The sequence below is a fragment of the Mchenga conophoros genome, linkage group LG3 (genome assembly GCF_057382185.1).
Source record: "Mchenga conophoros isolate Kocher_MC1m ecotype Shallow Benthic linkage group LG3, M_conophoros_male_GT1.1, whole genome shotgun sequence".
In the NCBI taxonomy this organism is placed as follows: Eukaryota; Metazoa; Chordata; class Actinopteri; order Cichliformes; family Cichlidae; genus Mchenga; species Mchenga conophoros.
Genome location: NC_140528.1, coordinates 9907638 through 9924381, shown reverse-complemented (window position 1 = coordinate 9924381; position 16744 = coordinate 9907638). Strand labels below are relative to the sequence as shown.

General features: G+C 42.5%; 1 protein-coding gene across 1 annotated transcript; it reads right to left on the bottom strand.

Annotated features, from left to right (window-relative positions):
* Positions 1 to 985: 985 nt before the first annotated feature.
* LOC146577205 (stonustoxin subunit beta-like) lies at positions 986 to 11289 on the bottom strand. Its single transcript, XM_085269719.1, has 4 exons — positions 11178 to 11289; positions 10633 to 10783; positions 10257 to 10267; positions 986 to 1885 (listed from the first exon to the last, which is right to left on the bottom strand). Exons 1-4 carry the CDS (start codon positions 11287 to 11289, stop codon positions 1341 to 1343), a joined length of 819 nt encoding a protein of 272 aa, XP_085125845.1. The 3' UTR covers positions 986 to 1340.
* Positions 11290 to 16744: the final 5455 nt, after the last annotated feature.

Here is a 16744-nt window from a genome sequence, read left to right as displayed (position 1 = left end):
AAGTCCCTCTTTTTGCTCCTCCCCTCACCTGTGGATGGGCGGTGCTGTTACCGTGGTGACAGCTTGGATGTGTTTCAGTCCTGCCTGGTTATCACTGCAGGAATCTTTCACATTTATTACAGGTAATAACTCTGATTTTTCTGTGTATTATGAACCAAATGTATCCTGATACACACAGAGATGGATGAGCAGAGGTTTTTTTGCAGTTTATGTAGTTACTATGGACTTAATGCATACATATTATTAAAATTAGGGCTATAACAGTTGTATTGATGTATAGCAACTTGAAATGCTCCCACAAATGGCTCCACAGCATGTAAAAATATAACAAAAGCTCTGGCGGACTTGGTTCTGTGGTCAGTCTTAAAGGGTGAAGTTAAACTCTGTAATCTTCACTGTGTCACAGAGTTCAGTGAGTCCCGTTATTCACAGTATCAATCAGATCATCAGAGAACAGCTGATCAGCAATCAGTGGTGCCAACAGCGCCTCCTGTGGTGAGAGGATGCAATAATGCAATGTAGCATTTTTCCACTCAACACTTGCAGTCATGGAAACTGTCTGTTGGATCTGTGTGACGTTGCTTTCTTGGTTAGAGTTCCTCACAAATGTCCAGATGATTCTTCTAATGAGGCGTCGACCATGTTTGCAGCTCTTTGGAAGAAAACGTCGCCCTTTGCCATCCTTACTTTTCTTTGACTTCTTCAAATGCAGCTGAACTCCAGCTGGTATTTTCTTGGACTTTGCAGCTGTTTCTGGTCATCAGTTCATTCCTGCAAACCTCTGAAGCTGAACAACAATGATGCTGCATTGCTGGCTGATCCCAAAAGGTTGATTCTGTTCATCTGGACCTTTTCAGAAACGTTTGCTCACTGATCAGGTGACTTCTTCAGTCTCAGCTGACTGCAGCTTTACAAGCTTACAAACAGCACATTTGCACAATGACTGAAAGCAGCAGCACCTGATATATATGATACTAATATAATACATATACATATATAATCCATACTAATGATGAAGGAACTGAGCTCACAGTCCATTGTTCATTCAGTGAACTACTCAGTTTATTTTGGGCCTCAGAAATGCTCACTCTGTTTGTACATCACTGTCAGCAATAGACTCATTCTGCTGTGTGGACAGGAACACATGTGACATCACTTCCTGTTTGTTTGTGACTGAAGAAGTTTACAAGGAATCATTTAGAAGAGTTTCAAACATCAACTGATTGAATCCATGAATCTGAAAACGTGTTTGTGAGTGAAAGAGACAGACATGTACAGACTGAACTATCTGTTCAACAGTCAGAGTGTTTCTGTAACAGGAGACACTCTTTACACTCCACTCAGCACAGGGACACTGAGGAACCAGGATAGCAGCCATAAAACCTAAACCCAGGATAAAGAGTTTGAGTGAATGTGGTGTTGAAGGTGTGGAGGTGGATCAGAGTGTCAGAGGAGACTCTGTAGAAGGACAGAGTGCCAGCAGGACAGTCCACATACACTGCTGCTCTGTTAGAGACAGAGGAGGAGGAGGAGGAGGAGGAGATGGATGTTTGTCTGTTATTGTGACAGACATAACGAGGACCATCATCAGAGCAGTACAGACTCCAGGACTGATCATTGTATCCAAACACACAGTCATCACTGCGTCCTTTCCTTCTGATGCTTCTGTAACTCACTGATATATAAACGTCTCCTCTCCACTCGACCTCCCAGTAACAGCGACCAGTCAGACCATTTCTACACAGCAGCTGATAAAAACCATCAAATCTGTCTGGATGATCAGGATATGACTGAACCTCCTTCACACGTGTCACCTTCCTGTTGTTGTCAGACAGTTGGAGCTCTGTGTGCACTGTGTTTGTGTCGATTGTGAGTTGACAGGAATCTGATGGAGAGAACAAACACAATCCAGCTGCAGTTATTGATCCATCATCTGTTCATTGATTGACACTTTGATGATGACTCCTGACATGATGAAGATGGTTGAATGTGTGCTGCTTTGTTTTCATGAATCCCATTAAAAACACACTTACACTTCCTCAGACCTGGTCTCAACCATCGGACTCCAGCAGGCTCCACCCTGAAAGGAGGAGGGGGGTCAGAGCAGCACAGTCAGCATGCACACATGGACATTACATGGCTCTCACACACACACTGTTACACACTGAGCTCAAAGCTCGGCTCCACTGTTTTATTCAAAGAAATCTACATTTATTTATCAGCACATTTAAAAACAGCTTGAGCCAAAGTGCTGCACAGAGTAGAGAGAAAATAGGAAACATACACAGTAATGACTATAAAGACTGGTCAGGATTGAAAGCTACAGAGTACAAATGTGTTTCCAACCGGCTTTTAAAAATGTCCAGTGTTGGTGACGACCTGATGTGAAGGGCGACTGTTCCAGAGTTTGGCTGCAGCCATCGATAAAGCTCACCTCTGTTTTTACGTCTAGTTCTGGTCAGAAGCTGCTTATCTGCAGACCTGAGGGCTCCACTTGGATTCTTTTGTTAAAGAGAGATAAGATGGAGCCAATCCATTCACAGATTTAAAGACAACCAGATCTGGAAGTGGATTCTACCACGTACTGGTAACCAGTGGAAAAAGCTGGTGATGGGTCGTCTAGCACAGACCCACCGCTGGAACCAGACAATTGATGAGGGAGAGAACTGTGACAGCGCCGTTCCTTCACTTGACCTCAGTCGCTCTCGTCTGCTCCCTCGTAACACTGCTCTTTATTGAGCTTACATGAATATGCACAAGTTCATTATGACGTCTTACACAGGTATGAACAAAGAGTACCAGTCTGTGCATAGTGTGTGTGTCTGTGTGTGTGTGTCTGTGTGTGTGTGTGTGTGTTCCAGATGTGACCCTGTGACCCCAAAGCTGGTGCTAAGAGTCCAGCGGTCCCCCTAACAAAGGGCTCTTATACTTAACCAGACACAGAGTAGGTGTCCTCCTACACCAGGGGTCTCAAACTCGCGGCCCGCGGGCCAATTGCGGCCCGCAGGACGATAGTTTTTGGCCCCACCTTAATATGAAAATGTAATGTTAGTTTGATAATGTATGACACTTTACAGTGTTGTGGGCGGAGCTGAATTAACCCACCAATCAGGGTGGGATATGGATCTCAGGGGACACCAGCCGGGCTTGATGCAAGCAGGGAAACATTTCTCAATGAGTCAAAGTTCCAGCAGCGTTGCCCTGGAGTGTTTCTTTCTTTCCTGTGCCTGGCTGGCTTCCTCCTTTCTATTGGGCAAACGCCGACATTCGCCCCAGCGCGCTGCGTTCACAACACTTCAAAAAAAGTTGTTTTTTAAGTTGCTGCCCAGCGGGACATTATACGTATATAGATTTATACACACGTCAGTGGGATTTAAAGTTATTTTTCCACAGAGAGAGATCTCATATTAACTCTCACAGTGATGCGTAGGCGGCGGGATAAAAGAAAAGTCATGAACTCAATGCAGCCCAATTTAGTCTGCAGTCACATAGCGACACCTGTTCATCGGCAACAACAGTCCCCGGTAACCCGGACTAATTATAGGGTCGCACCGTAATTTGTGGCTCCATGTTTTTATTTGCATCACTGCGTTTGCATTGCAGCAAACATGAACATTACATATATTTCAATATAATGTAAAAGCAGTCAAAACAACTAACATCAGAAACAGCTGATGTTATTTGTTATATGTCAAGGTGTCGTTTCCGCTTCTTTCTCCTGTAACAACAGCCCGGCGCCGTGAGCAGTCGCCTTTTTTGCGCTCGCTATCCCTGCACTTTCTACCATCTGCAAAGGCCACAGTGTTCGTGTCGTCATGAAAGACATGAACATCGAGCGTAAAAACAAAGGAGACTGCTACCGGCTTTTTATCTGCCGATCGCCGTGCTACGGTTGCAAGAAAAAGAAGCAGAAATGACGTTCTCTACGCGTTGAGACGTTCCCCGTCCGTCGGCTAAACGCTTGATTGAAACTTCAATGCGACAGTGACACCAAGTAGAATTATAAATGTCACATAGCCCCAAACATGTCTTTTTCAAAGCCTGCGGTGAAGAGAAAGGTTGGTGATGAGCACCGACAATTTCAGGAAAAGTGGGAAATGCAATATTTCTTTGTTGAGCACAGGGGCACCCCGACCTGTCTTATTTGCACAGAGAAAGTTGCGCTGCACAAGGAATACAATTTGAAACGTCATTACACAACTAGACATGCTGAGCTGGATGCAAAATACCAGGGAGACGAGAGAGCGAACCGGGTTGCCAGTCTTAAAACAGATCTACTGAGGCAGCAAGATTTCTCCAAGAAAGCAACCAAAGAGAATAATGCAGCAGTCGGAGCCACGTGGTTAGTGAGATGATTGCTAAAGCAGGGAAGCCATTCACAGAAGGTGCATTTGTCTAAAAGTGCATATTGCAGGCTGCAAATATAGTCTGTCCGGGAAAGAAAGGTCAGTTTAGCAACATCAGCCTTTCTGCCAACACCGCAGCAGATCGCATTTCTGACCTGTCAAGTGACATTTATGACCAACTGTGTGAGAAAGCCAAATGTTTCAGTGTATACTCAGTCGCTCTTGATGAGACCACAGACGTCACCGACACTGCCCAGCTCCCAATGTATGTCCGTGGTGTTGATGACAGTTTTGAAGTGATGGAGGAGCTGCTCACAGTAATGTTTAGTTAGTAAAGTTTATGGGCCCTGTTAGAATCAATATTTCATTCTCATTCTGTTGTTTGAGAACAATAACAGAAAAATGTGCACTTGAGAACAAATTTATTGTGAATTCAGCTGTGAATGTAGAGTTTGTCATTATTTTAGCTTCCATTTCCAAATGTTAGCTGACACTTTATTAGGTACACTGGTATCTATCTCAGGTACACCTGTGACCTAAATGTTCCTGCAAACAAACTCCTTGGAGACCCCTACATAAATATCCATGTTCTATCCAGCTAGACTAGTGTGTCTGTCCCTGAAAATATTCCTGCATGTGTGATTGTTCATGTGTCATCTGCAGGAAACAAACAGGAAGTGAGTGAAGGACACAGGAAATGTTTCCAGCTCTTTCTCCTATATCAGACATTCTCTCCATACCTGAGAGTGTCCAGTCTCCAGCCTGGATCCTTCAGTCCAGCCGACAGCAGCTTCATTCCTGAGGGACCTGGATGATTGTAGCTCAGGTCCAGCTGTCTCAGATGGGAGGGGTTGGAGCTCAGAGCTGAGGCCAGAGAAGTACAGCCTTCCTCTGTGATCAGACAGCCTGACAGACTGCAGACACACAAAACAACAATCAATCTGTCAACAATCGTTTTCTCTTTGTCACAATAACATCTATCCATTTACATCCATTCAATGTAACTTTATTTAAAAGTGACAATTCCCAATGGACAACAACAGTCATCTGAAGCTGTTTAACAGTGTAAGGTAACCGCCTCCAATATTAGAGAGAAAGCCCCAAACATCAGACAATTGTGGAGATACAGAAATTCTTTTATTGCTGCCATATAATCTGCATCATTATAACTGCATTAATAATGTTCTTTACAGCATTATTCCATCTAATAATATTTCTCACACTATTGATATTGCATTAAAGTTGTCTATTGAACATGTTCATTTGAGGATCCTTCAATTATGTTAACTTTTATTACAAGTACGGTCAGAAGTATTTCATACACATTGCATATTTGTGCTTATGTCGAGTTGATGTTCGGTTCATTAAGGGTCTTAAGCTTCACTGGCGTGACTGTCCAGGTGATCCATGCTGAGGGAAACTAGAACAGGATGATTGCATGCATGCTTACAATACATATAATCTAGGAATGTGTCAGGCCTGAGGCCTTAACTCATTTGGTGTCTCACTATATTTACTCTACTTGGCAACAGATGACCAGAGTCAATAATTAGCCCCAGAGACCCTGAGGGCTTGAAGTTTATTACCTTGTATGGAAGGTGTTACAGAAAAGAGAAGTTCTGTGTCTGTTTATAGCCATTAAACATGTACAAGATGTACCATTAACTGTGACTAATGTCTGGAACATATTTTACTCTGACTATTTTTATTGACGCCAAGGGGGGGCGTGTACCCCACTGCTTTGTAAGTGTCCACAACATGTATTTTTGTCAGAAGACATAGGCTGATGTTTTCTCCTGTGTGTTAATAAACTCATCGTTTGATTGCACTTCTCTGGGGCCTCCGTGGTTTGTCTCACTGCTCTACATTGATAGATTTCGCGACACAATCCACTGTGAGCAGCACTTGGTGATGGTGGGAAGAAGAACTCCCTTTGACACAAAGATCCTCCCAGTGAAAACAGGCTCCAGGAGGAGCATCTACCATGACTGGTTGCAGGGTGAGGGGAAAGAGAAGAGATGAGCTCAGAGAGACAAGAACAAAACAGAGAGACAAAAGTTAAGGACATGCAGTAGTGACATATAAAAGCATCAGGAGTGAAAAGAGGGGAGAAGAAAGCAGAGCATCATGGGAAGTCCACCAACAGCCTGAGCCTATAGCAGCATAACTAAGGGATGGTTCAGGGTCACCTGATCCAGCTCGAACTATAAGCTTTATCAAAAAGGAAAGTTTGAAGCTGATCTTCAAAGTAGAGAGGGTGTCTGTCTCCTGAACTCAAACTGGGAGCTGCTGCCACACCCAGTCCAACATAGCCAGGCTGAGTCGTTAGATTAGTCCAACGTAAAGTCAGAAAGTCATTACTGATGTCATATTTTAGTGCAAATGTAGAAAAACTGTCCAAAAGTTATTTCTAAATCTGATATTAAACAGTTTAAATGGTGAAAAAAGCTGTAAAGAAAACAGAAAGAGTCAATAAAAGCCTCTTTAGAGGGTCACCAGTTTAAAACTCAGACATTTAAACTGGTGATTCTCCTTCTCTGCTCCATTTCCTCTCTAGACTTCCTGTTCCTAGGAGGGATTTGATTGGCTGAACATCCTTTTAGCCTTTCTTTAGTTCTTTGGGTGCTAATCAAAGAGGAAAACACATGAGTCATGTGACGTGACATAAGGAGCGCTCTGATTGGTTGGGATTGACAAACTATGGTGCTGTTTGCAAGCTTCGCTTTGCAGAGGCAAGAAAATCTCTTAGATAGTGATGAGACGCTCCACAGTGACATTTCCACACTTTGGAGCTTCTGAAGTGCAGATGTTTGGAAATGCTGCTCCAACGTGTGGTTCAAACACTCAGGTCACGTGACCTCAGCTGCCACAGGTGGCATACCTGCTGCTTCCATGTTAGCTTCAACAGGTGGTCAGTGTGCGAGCAGAAGATGATATCAGTGACATCCAAACAAGGAAGGAAGAGACTGTTGAAGGCAGCGAGCTGTGACTGCTGTGAACAGTGTCCTCACACTATTTTCTCCCTGTGTCAACATACATGCTTCAGCTGCAACACACCACAAACACCTTTATACAACTAAATATACTGAGAGCACACTGCTGTGGTTGCTCTGGTAACCATCCATATATCCAGCTGTTTGGGGCCGAGTCTGCTTCCTCATCCTTGGTTCAACCCTCAAAGTCTGATGTGTTTTTTTTGTGATTTGGTTTTATTTGTTGTTCTATACACTGTGAAACAAAGCTAGAAGCCCCTGTGGTTCAGTGGGGGACTCAAACCCAGGACCCAACCTGCTCCAACAACAGTCAGAAGGATTTTGTTAAGTCTCATTTTCTGTTCATTAGGAAAACATCAATAATGAAGAGCACATGTTTATAGAGGCACATTCAGACCAATGACAACAGTCCATTCACACTGCCCTCCACCTTTTTAAATGTGAGTAAACACATCATGGTTCTGGTGCTGACGTGGTATCAGGGACAGGTGATGATTTTGAACTCAGTCTGAGGTTTGATTACATTGAACCTGCACTGCTTTATCCTGTTTATGACACATTTATACTCAAAGTCGCAGCTGGATAACAAAGAACGAGGAAAAACACATTTGTTGAGAGAATTGTTAACAAATGTGGTGAGAGTGTTGTAATAGTTACAGACAGAACTATGATTTATTTATTTAAATGCATTCCAGGACGTTTTTTACTCACGCTATGTCTCTTCCACGATGTTATTTTTCTCTCCTACAACGTACGTTACAATTACAATTACATGACCATTTATCCAAATTAGGCGATGACATCATTTAGCGACTTCCAGCGACTTTTAGGACAGCCAATAGCAATTTTCCTTACTGAGGAATTGGCAACACCAGGAGCAGTGGGTGGATGACAGCATCATCATGAAGGATCAGTGTGAGAATACATCATCATCCACAAAGAAAACCAGTCTGCGTGTCTGACGCTCTTGTTAGAAAGACGCAGTCTCAGCTTGTGGGTGCAGTTAGCTGGTTTGCTAGTTAGCTGCTCTGCTAGTTAGCTGCTCTGCTAGTTAGCTGGGAGCTAACTCACTCGAACATTTGATGCTAAACTGTCTAAACTGTGTGAGCAGCATTCATTGCTGCTCTGTGTTACTCTCCAGCCTCTCTTTCACTTAGTCCTCTCAGTTTTTTCCTCCTTAAAAACTAGAAAACCTTCTTTTTCAGCTTCTCCTCCACACCCGAGCTGTGGCTAAGGTGCTACCAGCACGCAGGCTCAGTGTGTACAAATTCATGGGCTGCATCCTCCTGAGGACACATTTGTAGACCGATTACGTCACAGCGACGCACCGAAGGCTGTCCAAATTCCTCCGAATGCAGCCGACAAATGCGTCCTCCTTTCCCCGAATTTGAAGGATGGGTCGGGTGTGTCCTTCGTGGCCCACCATATCCCAGAATTCATAGTGCGGCCCAGCCAAACTCCAGCTTCCAGTAATGGTGACCGCTACTAAGTTTTAAAATTACTCTTATTAATCTTCCTGGGTCACAAAATAAACTTTTAACATATTTTCAGGGGAGAATGTGGGTGTGTAAACTTCAAATATCTGCTCGGTTTATCAAGATATCGCATATTTGCAAAAGTGCTTCGACGTTTTCGGAGACGTCTGTTACCCACCAACTCGATAGCTAGTCGAGAGCTCGAGGGTCACTGAAGCCGCAGAGAACGGCACAACTCCCGGCACATCATTTTCAGATCACCGCGGACTTTCGCTACTCAGGTTAAAAGTAATATTAGTAACATATGACTGAATCTATATCTCACTTAAAGCTTTCTGTAAATGAAAGAATCAGTGAAAATGAGGCGCTTCAGCTGATTTTAAACAAAAACACTGAACATAACTTGATCCAGACCAGGTTATTGGTTCAGCATCAGTAACGGTGATGTAGCCAGGTAGAAACAGAGCTAGACAGACAAACATTTATGCTCACAATCACACATCTCCAGTTAACCCAGCATGCATGTTTTTGGACTGTGGGAGGAAGCAGAGAACCTGAAGACAACCCACACAGGCCACACTATCACTCTTATTTACAGAATTATAATCTAATTAGATGATAAAGTAATAAATTGTTTGGTATTTTAATGAAAATACATTTTAAGCAATAGTTTATAAGTCAACAATTATAGTTAAATAAAGTGACAAATCAAACAGTCAATAAAACCTTCTACAGCTGAAACTAATGTAGACAATGTTGGGGTAAAAATCAGAGACGATAACTACCAAAATAAAACAGGAAGTGGATAACATTGAAGCTCACTTTAAGCTCAACAGTCAAATTCTGTTTTGTATTAATCTATTGTTTTGAATTTTTGTTTACATTTTATGTTTAAGTGAGGTAATGAGTCATATCACTATGACCAAATATATATTTCATCTTTTCAGTCAGAAATAATCAATTGATCATATTTTTATTACTAAATGTTTCTGAAAATAAATTTCTAATATCTGAACAAACAGCTCTGTAAAAACCTTCAGAATACAGGAATCAAACTAGAAGTTTTGGTGGACGAAGCACTGCTAAAATAAAGATTTTGGACTCAGAGGAGCAGATGGGACATTTCATTGCAAATGAAAGACAGAAAGTAAACAAATATCACTAAAAACCCCAGACACTAATTTCTACATTAAGACTTTTTTAAAAATCAATTTCCTGTTTATGCAGTAATAGAAATCAGGTTTAACGTGATCATCATTGGAAAATTTTAAATCCTGACCTGAGAGTTTCCATTTTACAGTGTGGACTCTTCACTCCAGCAGACAGAAGCTTCACTCCTGAATCCTGCAGGTCAGAGTTACTCAGGTCCAGCTGTCTCAGACTAGAGGACTGGGAGCTGAGAGCTGAGGACAGAGCTTCATAGCCTCTCTCAGAGAGCTTACAGTGACTCAGTCTGAAAAATGACAGATAAACATTAAACAAACACTGTTGTTAAGTTGCAATGAGGGTGCACTAAAGAGTTATTAGATTTAGCAATTAATCCTGTGTTTTTACTGAGAGTCAACAAATGGATGACGCTGACATTTGTTAACTGACAATGGTCAATCAATTCTGGTATTCTATTGCAAATGCCAATTGGGCTCCATGTGCCGGGCAGTGCATTAGCACCAAAGTAGCTGACATATTGATCAATAACTCTCTGCTCATTAAATTATCATAAAACTATTACAGAAGTTTAACTGACTTTTTTCCCATTTAGTAGATTCTTATTGGTTAATTCTGTCAATTGATGAAAAGCACAACATAACTTGATCTCACCTCAGAGTATTCAGTTTGCAGTGTGGACTTCTCAGTCCTGCAGAAAGAAACTTCACTGCTGGATCCTGCAGGTTGTTGTTACTTAAATCCAGCTCTCTCAGTGTAGAAGACTGGGAGCTGAGAGCTGAGGACAGAGCTTCACAGCCTCTGTCTGAGAGATCAGGGACACTCAGGCTAAAAAACAAAATAAAAACACAATTTGAAAAACTGTAATTTGATAACAAACTGTTATCAAATGACAAGTTAAATGAACTCTCTGACCAGTTACAGAGACTCAGTCTGGGGGAACAGAAAATATTTTAAAAGTCCACGTAGTAAAGAGATTAGAAATGTGGCAGATGATTATAACTTTAGACCAAAAAGGTTCCTCTCGCTCATATATTTATTAAAACAAGAATAAACGCTCATCTTGATTTGCTTTGAATTTTTATTGACTTCTTATGCTGATTCATAAAGAATATGACTTCATCTGACCTGAGAGACTGAAAAACAATCAAGCATGCATGACTGAATCTGCCAGCAGCTGCAGATCCTTGGAGCTGTACTGGTGATGCTGATTGTAACATATAGAAGTGAACTCCTCTTCAGCTGAGCAATAAGACCAGAGGAGGAATGAGGGAGTTGATCACCTATGGCTCCATCACAGTCTTTGAACATCTTCAGTCAGTACAGAATGATGCTGCGAGGCTTTAACCAGCACATGAAACAGACTGGACATTACTCCAGTTTAATCTCTTCACACTGGTAACCAGTTCATTTTAGGCTTTATTTAAAGTTTTAGTCCTTACTTTAAGTCCCAGTCTATATTTCTGACTTTCTACAATCCTACAGCTCTTCTCACATCTGAGATCTTCCAGTTAAAGGCTGTTACTGGTCCCACTAACTCATTTATTCAGACTCTAGTATTCAGAGTGGCCTTTAATTAGTTTTAGGCTGTATGATGTTCGGTGTTTGCTGTTTAATGTTTTTATCTTCTGTGTTTTTATTGCCTGTTTCTATTGTAAAGCACTTTGTGGTTTTTCACCTGTGAAAGCTGCTGTATAAATAAAGTTTACTTACAGGATGATTCTGGATATGACTTTGATTAAAGCTGACACCCAGATATGTTTAAGACACTCTGACATTTACTGCTGCTATCAAACATTAACTATAATATACTGTATTTAGTGCTGATGACCATTCAAATAAATATGTTTAAGTTTTTAAGGGTCCATCACACATTACACTGTTTATGTTATAGATAAAAGCCTGATCACATGTTTACTTACAGAGCTTTGTTGGAGGCTTTGACCACTGGCAGCAGCCTCAGAAGAGCCTCCTCTGAAGCAGAGTATTTCTTCAGGTCAAACACATCCAGATCTTCTTCTGATGACAGTAAGATGAAGACCAGAGCTGACCACTGAGCAGGAGACAGTTTATCTGTGGAGAGACTTCCTGATCTCAGGGACTGTTGGATCTCCTCCACTAGAGAACGATCATTCAGTTCATTCAGACAGTGGAACAGATTGATGCTTTTCTCTGCAGACAGATTCTCATTGAGCTTCTTCTTGATGTACTGGACTGTTTCCTGATTGGTCTGCCAGCTACTTCCTGTCTGTGTCAGCAGACCTCGTAGGAGAGTCTGATTGGTCTGCAGTGAAAGACCCAGGAGGAAGCGGAGGAACAAGTCCAGGTGTCCGTTTGGACTCTGCAAGGCCTTGTTCACAGCACTCTGGTGGAGAGATTGTAGGTTTGGTTTGTTAAATAATTTAGATTTCTTGGAGGTTGTTTGTTGTTCCAGCAGATTGAGTCCAGAGTTGATGAAGGTCAGATGGACATGAAGAGCAGCCAGAAACTCCTGAACACTCAGATGGATGAAGCAGAACACCTTGTCCTGGTACAGTCCTCTCTCCTCTTTAAAGATCTGTGTGAACACTCCTGAGTACACTGAGGCTGCTGTGATATCGATGCCACACTCTGTCAGGTCTGATTCATAGAAGATCAGGTTTCCTTTCTGCAGCTGATCAAAAGCCAGTTTTCCCAGAGACTCCATCATCTTCCTGCTCTCTGGACTCCAGTGTGGATCTGTCTCAGCTCCTCCATCATACTTGACCTTCTTCACTTTGGCCTGAACCACCAGGAAGTGGATGTACATCTCAGTCAGGGTCTTGGGCAGCTCTCCTCCCTCTCTGGTTTCCAGCACATCCTCCAGAACTGTAGCAGTGATCCAGCAGAAGACTGGGATGTGACACATGATGTGGAGGCTTCGTGATGTCTTGATGTGGGAGATGATCCTGCTGGCCTGCTTCTTATCTCTGAACCTCTTCCTGAAGTACTCCTCCTTCTGTGGGTCAGTGAACCCTCTGACCTCTGTCACCATGCCGACACAGTCAGGAGGGATCTGATTGGCTGCTGCAGGTCGTGTGGTTATCCAGAGGTGAGCAGAGGGAAGCAGTTTCCCCCTGATGAGGTTTATCAGCAGCACATCCACTGAGGTGGACTTTCTAGGGTCAGTTAGGATTGTAGTTTTGTGGAAGTCCAGAGGAAGTCGACACTCATCCAGACCATCAAAGATGAACACAACCTGGAAGTCTTCAAAGCTGCAGATTCCTGCTTCTTTGGTTTCAGTAAAGAAGTGATGAACAAGTCCCACCAAGCTGAACTTTTCCTCTTTCAGCACATTCAGCTCTCTGAAAGTGAATGGAAATATGAACTGGATGTCCTGGTTGGCTTTGTCTTCAGCCCAGTCCAGGCTGTATTTCTGTGTTAAGACTGTTTTCCCAATGCCAGCCACTCCCTTTGTCAGCACTGTTCTGATTGGTTCATCTCTTCCAGGTGAGGCTTTAAAGATGTCTTCTTGTCTGATGGTTGTTTCTGGTCTGTCTGGTTTCCTGGATGCTGTTTCAATCTGTCTGACCTCATGTTCATCATTGACCTCTGCAGTCCCTCCCTCTGTGATGTAGAGCTCTGTGTAGATCTGATTCAGGAGGGTTGGGTTTCCTGCTTTAGCGATGCCCTCAAACACACACTGGAACTTCTTCTTCAGCTTAGACTTAAGGTTACGATGACAAACAGCAGCTGGAAGTTCTGAATAATAATAATAAAAATACAACTTTAACAATCATATTTTACAAAATGCTGATGACAATTTCTGACCCACTGAGAAATGACTGAACACACTGGTGTCACAAGTGTCTCATTTATCCAGCAGCTTAAATCTTTAGATAAATCCTCTTACGTCTCTGCAGACGGTCAGCCAGCTCCTCCTGCTTCATTCTCCTCAGGAAGTCCACTGTGATCTTCACAAATGCCTCTCTGCTGTTTCTCCTCTGCTCATCATCCTCCCTCTGAAACTCCAAGCACTGGGGCTTATTTGGATTCAGAGCCTTCTGGATCTTCTTCAGCTCGTTCTTCACAAAAGTGATGATGTTGTCCTCCAGCAGCTGGAACAGAATACTTTATGAATGAGCCACCACTCTGAACTTTAGTCCACACAACATCCACTTCTTTACGATCAAGGGGCATATCATCCACGAACTCTTTACCAATTATAGGTTTGACTTTATCTGATTAACTGAGACTTTGTCCACAACTCCATGATCCCAAAGCGTTGATGCTGTTCATATGAATGCAGCGATTTCAGTGGGAGAAACATTTCACTGGTGTTCAGAGCTGAACTACCAACAGGTTGATGATCAAAGCCAGAAACTTGGAGATGTTTCAGGTGACTGAGTTGATCGTACAGACAACTGGTCTTAAAGGTTCACTCTGTTTACACATACAGATCAGTATTTAAGGTTTGACTCTCATCATCCACTGGGGCACAAACTGGGCGTCATCAGGACACTACAACACAGAACAAACACCATCCCCACAGACACAGCAGCCAGCGAAGCAGAAGAACTTCACATCAAGAAGGTCCTGAGTAAATGTGAACGCTGGTTTGAGGGCGGAGTCAAGGAGGCCATTTATGTGAAAAGGAAAGACCATCTCTGAATGGAGGAGGGGCCCAAGGGTACAACTGTCACCATCTTACATGCTGTGATTGCAGCCATTCCCCAGCTCTCTGTGAACTGGACTCATGACCATTGATCAACAACCATTGATCAATGGTCCTGACAATATGCGTACCAATGATCAATGAACTGACCTCCCAGCCCATTGTTCCTTCAGTGGGCTGGTTTCAGTCATACAAATGTCCTGTTTATGAGATTGAAACCTGCAGTCAGCTGAGACTGAAGAAGTCACCTGATGATGATGAAACGTTTCTCCCACTGAAAACATCCAGATGAACAGAATCAAGCTTTTTGGGATTTACGTACCTGGATGATTGAGCATCAAGACACAACTCTGTGACTTTTCTCAGATGAATAAATCCTCTCCTCCAGCTTTGTTTACATCTACCAGCCCTGTGGCGCTGCCCAGGGACAATAATCTATGTGAGAGGTGGAAAGTCATACAGGTGTCTGCTCCTGCCTTCAGTTATTTTATCTACTGTGTGTCAACTGGCTGAACCTCCTCCAACTGTCTACTGTCTCCCTAAACTCAACAATGACTTAGTGATCTATCCATTCTCTGACCAAAGACATCCTGCTGCAGGAGGTTAACATAGCAGCCAATGATGATCCCACTCACTGTGAACAACACATTTGGACCTGATTTGCTGCTCTGGTTTACACGTGAACTTCCACTGCTGCTGTCACCAACTTGAGAGGCTCTACAGAAAAACTGGACTTGTCCATAAAAATCATAAACTACATTACAAGGACAGCATTGCTCAATCAACTCTAATTACTACTGACATGTTATCTCTTCTAACTAAGGTACAGACACTCAAACTTGCTGCTTTCAGTGAGAAGTCAAATGTCTGAATATGAGCTGGAAGCTGCTGAGAGTCCTCCTCCTTCCCGTGGGGTTTACTTTCTCTACTACTTTCACTATAAACACGCCCCTTTCATGCACCTGCAGAGGGCCACCAGCAGATGGAGCTGTCTTAAACAAATCCACTTGGATAGTTAGCTGTAGATGATTTTCTCAGTATGATTGTAGGATTTTGAGTTATTCTTTAGATTTATTTAAACTCTTATATTGTGCACAAGTGTTGAGCGACCCATAATTTCTCTGTACTTTTCATAAGAGCAGCCAGACTTTCAGCTAGTTTTTGTTTTTTAAGAGCTCAAAGTTATTGAAGAAACAGTTATTCAGCTTCATTCCCACTGATCTCGACTACAAACTGTTTCACTTTGGTTTCTGTTTAAAGCCTCGATGTTTAAAACGTTTCCCTGTGATCACATTTGCACCGTCTGATTTCAAAGTTTGTTTCTTTTGGTCATTTAGTCCACAGAGTCCTTGGTGTTCTGAAAGGGACCTATAAATAAATGCATCATTATTAATAATAAAGTAGTTGTTGTACATGTACAGACCATAAATATGGAGTCCAGCTGTGTTTGATGCTGCTGGGCAGACTGACCACTGGGAACCTCTGAGCTCTGCTGGTCCACTCTGTGGAGGAACCATGAAGGATTAGATCAACACAGGATAACGATCCAGGAGTTTCTGCTCAAATAACTTCATCTGAATCAAGTCTGTCAAGTTTTAGACTCTCAGATTCTGAAGATATATTTTCTGTTTTCTATGAACTTTCTTTCATCAGTGATGGAAGTGATGATGTTGCAGAAGCTCAGAGGAAACTTTGAGAAAACTGTGATGAACCATCAACTAATGCTCTCAGGAGGCCAAAGGTCCCTGAATGTAACTGTGCAGTAGATTCATCGAGTGTTTGAAACCTGACCACTTCCATATGTTTTCATTCTAACATAAGAAGTCCTTTTCTCATTGCTTTGATTTGAGTTTTCATTTGAGTTTTCTGAGTCTCGTATTTGGAGTCGAGTCTAATCAATGATCTGACAGAAGAACATTAAAAAGGATTTAGCAGTGCTGTCAAAATTAACATGTAGGGTTAGGGGTTCATCTGTTATCATGATTAACATGATAAAAACCTTTAACACGACACATCTGGAGAGCAGAACGACTCAAAATCCCTGAAATGTTTCTATCAACGCACTTCGGGCAGTTTGTCCGAGTAGAGTTACCTTTGCACACGTGCAGATGTGCAGCACATCTGTTAGTGACG

What these genes read in the sequence shown, in the direction of transcription:
- LOC146577205 (XM_085269719.1), bottom strand. Translation starts at nt 11,289, where the DNA reads ATGTTCAAAGACTGTGATGGAGCCATAGGTGATCAACTCCCTCATTCC. An exon ending in TGTTACAATCAGCATCACCA is followed by an intron (nt 10,784 to 11,177) that starts GTACAGCTCCAA and finishes CTGATCTCTCAG; the next exon opens with ACAGAGGCTGTGAAGCTCTG.